At 41.7% G+C, this 7,528-nt stretch overlaps 1 protein-coding gene across 1 annotated transcript; it reads right to left on the reverse strand.

Annotated features, from left to right (window-relative positions):
• Positions 1-1,909: 1,909 nt before the first annotated feature.
• On the reverse strand, positions 1,910-5,547 carry LOC118938516. The gene is made up of 6 exons (XM_036942561.1): positions 5,479-5,547; positions 4,726-5,010; positions 3,917-4,042; positions 3,672-3,813; positions 3,190-3,216; positions 1,910-3,028 (listed from the first exon to the last, which is right to left on the reverse strand). Exons 1-6 carry the CDS (start codon positions 5,545-5,547, stop codon positions 2,856-2,858), a joined length of 822 nt encoding a protein of 273 aa, XP_036798456.1. The 3' UTR covers positions 1,910-2,855.
• Positions 5,548-7,528: the final 1,981 nt, after the last annotated feature.

The raw sequence follows: 7,528 nt of genomic DNA on the forward strand, positions 1-7,528 counted from the left end.
ACCATGCTACGAGACGCTCCGTTGCTAGGCAACATAAACAACTGGTGGGGCGGACAGTGGGGATTCTTCCCCCTACTGCTGATGTACAGTATTTGTAATCTCAATTCAATTGAGGGAGATTAAATAGATTCATGCAATTACAAAACACTATAACAGATATTTAAACACTACACAATATGACATCTTTCCCTGAGAGTGAAATGAGTCCCTGAGATTCAGCCTGATTAAGTCTGTAATGGCAGAGAAGTCAAACATAAAGGACACAGTCCTTATCTCAAGAGTTGCTCCTATTTCTCCTGATCAATCACAAAAGGAGACTAGTCCCTATTGTTGGAAAATAATGTCAGTACATTTTAAAAGATGCTCTTAACCGTTATATAAACATATACTCTATATCTAAACAGAGATATACAGTGGGGAGAACAAGTATTTGATACACTGCCGATTTTGCAAGTTTTCCTACTTACAAAGCATGTAGAGGTTTGTAATTTTTATCATAGGTACACTTCAACTGTGAGAGACGGAATCTAAAACAAAAATCAAGAAAATCATATTGAATGATTTTTAAGTAATTCATTTGCATTTTATTGCATGACATAAGTATTTGATCACCTACCAACCAGTAAGAATTCCGGCTCTCACAGACCTGTTAGTTTTTCTTTAAGAAGCCCTCCTGTTCTCCACTCCTTACCTGTATTAACTGCACCTGTTTGAACTCGTTACCTGTATTAAAGACACCTGTCCACACACTCAATCAAACAGACTCCAACCTCTCCACAATGGCCAAGACCAGAGAGCTGTGTAAGGACATCAGGGATAAAATTGTAGACCTGCATAAGGCTGGGATGGGCTACAGGACAATAGGCAAGCAGCTTGGTGAGAAGGCAACAACTGTTGGTGCAATTATTAGAAAATGGAAGAAGTTCAAGATGACGGTCAATCACCCTCGGTCTGGGGCTCCATGCAAGATCTCACCTCGTGGGGCATCAATGATCATGAGGAAGGTGAGGGATCTGCCCAAAACTACACGGCAGGACCTGGTCAATCACCTGAAGAGACCTGGGACCACAGTCTCAAAGAAAACCATTGGTAACACATTACGCCGTCATGGATTAAAATCCTGCAGCGCACGCAAGGTCCCCCTGCTCAAGCTAGCACATGTCCAGGCCCGTCCGAAGTTTGCCAATGACCATCTGGATGCTCCAGAGGAGGAATGGGAGAAGGTCGTGGTCTGATGAGAGAAAAAAGAGCTTTTCGGTCTAAAGTCCACTCGCCGTGTTTGGAGGAAGAAGAAGGATGAGTACAACCCCAAGAACACCATCCCAACCATGAAGCATGGAGGTGGAAGCATCATTCTTTGGGGATGCTTTTCTGCAAAGGGGACAGGACGACTGCACCGAATTGAGGGGAGGATGGATGAGGCCATGTATCGCAAGATCTTGGCCAACAACCTCCTTCCCTCAATAAGAGCATTGAAGATGGGTCGTGGCTGGGTCTTCCAGCATGACAACGACCCGAAACACACAGCCAGGGCAACTAAGGAGTGGCTCCATAAGAAGCATCTCAAGGTCCTGGAGTGGCCTAGCCAGTCTCCAGACCTGAACCCAATGGAAAATCTTTGGAGGGAGCTGAAAGTCTGTACTGCCCAGCGACAGCCCCCAAACCTGAAGGATCTGGAGAAGGTCTGTATGGAGGAGTGGGCCAAAATCCCTGCTGCAGTGTGTGCAAACCTGGTCAAGAAGAAACATATGATCTCTGTAATTGCAAACAAAGGTTTCTGTACCAAATATTATGTTCTGCTTTCCTGATGTATCAAATACTTATGTCATGCAATAAAATGCAATTAATTACTTAAAAATCATACAATGTGATTTTATGGATTTTTGTTTTAGATTCTGTCTCTCACAGTTGAAGTGTACCTATGATAAAAATTACAGACCTCTACATGCTTTGTAAGTAGGAAAATCGGCAGTGTATCAAATACTTGTTCTCCCCACTGTATCTAGATCTGGTGTTCAGCCAGTACAGCTGTCCAGTACAAGTCAGATGTTAAGTCTCACATGTTGTTGTCCGAGACCTGTCCAAGATGATTCAACATTCACCATGTTCCAGATAGAAATTAAATCATCTTGTTGTCTATAGCCAGTGTACCAGAGTAACACAGGTAGGTTGTCTGGTAGACAGTAGTCCTGATCTTGTAGTCTATAGCCAGTGTACCAGAGTAACACAGGTAGGTTGTCTGGTAGACAGTAGTCCTGATCTTGTAGTCTGTAGCCAGTGTACCAGAGTAACACAGGTAGGTTGTCTGGTAGACAGTAGTCATGATCTTGTAGTCTGTAGCCAGTGTACCAGAGTAACACAGGTAGGTTGTCTGGTAGACAGTAGTCCTGATCTTGTAGTCTGTAGCCAGTGTACCAGAGTAACACAGGTAGGTTGTCTGGTAGACAGTAGTCCTGATCTTGTAGTCTGTAGCCTGTGTACCAGAGTAACACAGGTAGGTTGTCTGGTAGACAGTAGCCCTGATCTTGTAGTCTGTAGCCAGTGTACCAGAGTAACACAGGTAGGTTGTCTGGTAGACAGTAGTCCTGATCTTGTAGTCTGTAGCCAGTGTACCAGAGTAACACAGGTAGGTTGTCTGGTAGACAGTAGCTCCTCAAAGTGCTGATCTGTCTCTAAATGTTTTGATATCTTCTGAGGTTGTATCCATGGTTACCTCTCAGACTGTCTGCTCTTCCAGGTATTCGACCAGGCAGGGATCTACTTCCTTCAGGACCTGGTAGAAGTGTTCCTGGGCGCGAGCCCCCTTCTTTACCACCATGTCCAGCAGGGCTTGGTTCTGTAGGGTCTTGGTGGATTTACTGACCACCTCCTCCCTCATCAATCAGAACCCCACGATCCTGGAGACGCAGGAATATGGGCTGTAAGAGCCCCAGGCGAGTCTCTAGAGACATCCTGTTTCTTCTGATGAAGGCTCTGCCAGGGGGGGTAGAGGGGTTGGCAGTAGGGGCTGCAGGGGAAACAGCTGAAACTGGGAGGGGGAAATGATGTATTAAAACACTGTCTAGGGTGATAGGATACTGTCCAGTTAACTTTAGTTTGTTATTGAGAGGTTTATAATGGTGATGAATCTCTAGTTTGTTATTGAAAGGTTTATAATGGTGGTGAACGTCAGTGGAAGGTCAACAGTACCTGTAGAGGGGACATCCGTTGGTGAGGCTGAGGATGAAAAGAGAAGGTGTTTAACTATCTGATGAAAGGTACATTCATTAAAACCAACCATAATCATATGTACATATCTACAACATGTAACAGTGATACTATCAGAGAACTACAACATGTAACAGTACTACTATCAGAGAACTACAACATGTAACAGTGATACTGTCAGAGAACTACAACATGTAACAGTGATACTATCAGAGAACTACAACATGTAACAGTACTACTATCAGAGAACTACAACATGTAACAATAATACTATCAGAGAACTACAACATGTAACAGTACTACTATCAGAGACCTACAACCTGTAACAGTACTACAACATGTAACAGTGATACTATCAGAGAACTACAACATATAACAGTACTACTATCAGAGAACTACAACATGTACTAGTTCTGCTGCTCCTGGTCTGACTTCATTTGATTTGATCTCTGAATGTCTGTTACCTGGCAGCCAGACAAGTCTGTTCCATACAAGTTCATCACCTTCCTTTTCTTTCAGAAGCAGATCAACTTCTTTAACTATAGTTTGTAAGAACAACTGAAAGTAGTTGTTTTCATAGGAATCACATTTCACAAACACTGCTTCCTGAAATCAAGAGACATTACTAGTCAGTGAAATGATAAGTGAGAATGAAATGAAAAATGGCAGTAATAAAAAAATATTTTATTCAAATATATCCCAGATTTACTTTTGGTTCTATTCGATGTCCATCTGCAGAATAAGTGGAGAGGGTGTATTCTTGCTTCGGGGTTAGTTTACACTGAGAAGTTGTTTGAATTTCTCTAATTCCATCCCTTTCAATCACCTCCCGCACCTTGAAAGGACCAACAATAAACAGGTTAGTTATGCTTCAAAATAACCTTTTTTTTTTCAGAGAATGTGAGTAAAAAAATACATGAAGTTTGAGAATAAAGCAATAAGATGAAAAAGGTCAGCAGATGGAATTCAGTCTAACTTGCTACTTGTTCCTTGCTACTCTCCATAATGGTTTGATTACATGTTTGGCCGTTATGCTAGCATTACATTCCCCATTGTGTGTTTGATTACATGTTTAGCCGTTATGCTAGCATTACATTCCCCATTGTGTGTTTGATTACATGTTTAGCCGTTATGCTAGCATTACATTCCCCATTGTGTGTTTGATTACATGTTTGGCCGTTATGCTAGCATTACATTCCCCATTGTGTGTTTGATTACATGTTTAGCCGTTATGCTAGCATTACATTCCCCATTGTGTGTTTGATTACATGTTTAGCCGTTATGCTAGCATTACATTCCCCATTGTGTGTTTGATTACATGTTTAGCCGTTATGCTAGCATTACATTCCCCATTGTGTGTTTGACTACATGTTTAGCCGTTATGCTAGCATTACATTCCCCATTGTGTGTTTGACTACATGTTTAGCCGTTATGCTAGCATTACATTCCCCATTGTGTGTTTGATTGAATTCCTGACAGATAGAAGTGTTTTTTTAGGGTTGTAAGGTTCCAGCTCACCTCTTTTCTCACAACATTACTGGGAAGCAACAACACATTCAGGATGGACCTCTGTTCAGGGACAAACGGTTGGTAGAATATCAACACAAGCCCCTGGATAGGGGAGATGGGAGCATCTTCTTCATGGACGATGCCATAAGCAGAGAATCCAGTGACGTTAATTATGATGTGTGTTTCTGTTAGAATAAGGCTGTAACGTAACAAAATATGGAAAAATTCAAAGGGGTCGGGAATACTTTCAGAATGCACTGTATGTGTATTACTATCATTGGCTTTACTTGTAGCCTAAAACAATTATACATCCACACAAATGTGGCACTAAAACGTATTGATATCAATGTAGCCTATGGACTAGCCTAAACAGACAAAAGGGGAAACCAGTATCTTTGATACAACTTCAGGGATCAACACAGTCATAACTGTGAGAACGCAAGTGCCATATCTGGTCACTTGATGGAAAAATGTTTATGTGATTTAAGTCGCAAAAGTTTACTAAAGTTAACTACAATGAAGATTATAACCTTGCTAGGAATTCATAGGATATTAAAGCGTTATGAATTCATAGCAAGATAAACATTTATCCAGACATTTTATCCCGCTTCTTTGGTTGAGTCAATCTTCTGTGTTTCTGTACGTGAAACGGATACTACTACTGTACTGTACATATATAATATATTTATCCATGAAATAATAGCATACGCTGTCTTCCTTAAACTATATTTCTTACCATGGATGGGTCCGTTTTCAGTCTACTTGTTTCCAACCGTCCAGCCCATCCTTCTTCTTCGATGAGGTTAAAACGACGGTTGGCAACCAGTACATGTTGCACCACAGGTAGGCTGGACACATTACATTTTTGTTTGTTTTTAATAAAAACGAGTCCATTGCATCCGCCGTGGAGCCCAGTTTCATAATATGACTATATTTCCCAGCTGCTTGCCGTCATTTTGTAGTAATCATGAAAAAACAGGCCTCATTTTAGGGCCTACCAGCTCCTATTAGTTCTATTGAGCACTGTGGCACCAACTCGCCTTCCGAAGGTTCTATTCCCAGCTTATTGTTCTACGTCACAATGCCTACTTTACTATTGTTGTTAATGATACCTGCTCACGTTGTTAGTTCAAATGTAAACAACTGAGGTCATCCCATTGTTTCCTATGGGGGAAATATAGGCATGTCTGTCTATTTCGCCAAATATCTCACAATGTGTAAATTTAGATTTTTTTCCAAGTCGGACGCCATTTTAATCATGAGAATCTCCTCTTTGTAATTATGTAAATCTGGGCAGCGAGCTTGTTTTCATTTTTTCACCTACTTTCTCATTTCGCAGACATAAGCACAGTTGACAACATCGAGGTGCGGATGTTTCTACACAAGTTGTTTTTTCCCCCAGTTTCGTCCGACGAACGGATTGTAGTGGTAAAATAAAAAGTGAGATTTTTTGTTGTGCCATTTAGGCGAAATGAAATTCTAAGCATCACTCCAGTCGAAACAGGCTCTGCAAACGTTCGAGCAGTACTGTCGGGAGAGGAATGGTTAAATGGTTAAAAAACAAACAAATCTCACTTAAAGGGAATGTTTCTGATTACAGGGGAGGGGAGAGCTAAGGTTAAACATTCTTCTCCAAAGACTGAATATCGTTTCTAGATAAATAATTACTGTTGGAAATGCTTGTTCTCAATGCATCAGTCATGTTTGGACTAAAACAAGTCAGTTCAATAATGATGATGATGGTGGTGGTGGAGTTGATGATGATGATGACTGCACTTTGGGACCTGTGACCACAATAATATCATGATAACAGTTTTTCTTAATTCAATGAAATGAAGGATTTGATGAATGAATGGATTAGATAAATATGTTAATGATGTGAGAATGTTAAACGCTTAAAAAATACCTTAATATACGTATGCAGTGTAGTCTACTATAAATCAAATCAAATCAAATATTTATTCATCACGTGAACAGGATACAGTGGGGTGTAAATGGCACAGGGAAATGCCTACTTGCCAGCTCCTACAGTTGAAGTCGGAAGTTTACATACACTTAGATTGGAGTCATTAAAACTCGTTTTACAACCATTCCACATATTTGTTGTTAACAAACTATAGTTTTGGCAAGTCGGTTAGGACATCTACTTTGTGCATGACACAAGACATTTTTCCAACAATTGTTTGCAGACAGATTATTTCACTTATAACTCACTGTATCAGAATTCCAGTGGGTCAGACGTTTACATACACTCAATCAAATTCAATCAAATGTATTTATAAAGCCCTTCTTACATCAGCTGATGTCACAAAGTGCTGTACAGAAACCCAGCCTAAAAACGTAAACAGCAAGCAGAGCAGGTGTAGAAGCACAGTGGCTAGGAAAAACTCCCTGACAGCGCCAGCTGTGCCATCAGAGTCCCTGGGTTCGCGCCCAGGCTCTGTCGTAACCGGCCACGACCGGGAGGTCCGTGGGGCGACGCACAATTGGCCTAGCGTCGTCCGGGTTAGGGAGGGATTGGTAGGTAGGGATGTCCTTGTCTCATCGCGCACCAGCGACTCCTGTGGCGGGCTGAGCGCAGTGCCCGCTAACCAAGGTTGCCAGGTGCACGGTGTTTCCTCCGACACATTGGTGCGGCTGGCTTCCTGGTTGGATGCGCACTGTGTTAAGAAGCAGTGCGGCTGGTTGGGTTGTGTATCGGAGGACGCATGACTTTCAACCTTCGTCTCTCCCGAGCCCGTACGGGAGTTGTAGCAATGAGACAAGATAGTAGCTACTACAACAATTGGACACCACGAAAATTGTGGAGAAA

The sequence above is a fragment of the Oncorhynchus mykiss genome, chromosome 13 (assembly GCF_013265735.2).
Source record: "Oncorhynchus mykiss isolate Arlee chromosome 13, USDA_OmykA_1.1, whole genome shotgun sequence".
NCBI lineage: Eukaryota > Metazoa > Chordata > Actinopteri > Salmoniformes > Salmonidae > Oncorhynchus > Oncorhynchus mykiss.

Excerpts from the sequence above, each read along its gene's own strand:
- LOC118938516 (XM_036942561.1), bottom strand. The coding sequence starts at position 5,547 with ATGTACTGGTTGCCAACCGTCGTTTTAACCTCATCGAAGAAGAAGGAT. Across the intron at positions 5,011-5,478 it reads GGCTGGACGGTTGGAAACAA|GCTACAAGTAAAGCCAATGA; the intron begins GTAGACTGAAAA and ends TAATTGTTTTAG. Across the intron at positions 3,029-3,189 it reads AACGGATGTCCCCTCTACAG|TTTCAGCTGTTTCCCCTGCA; the intron begins GTACTGTTGACC and ends TCCCCCTCCCAG.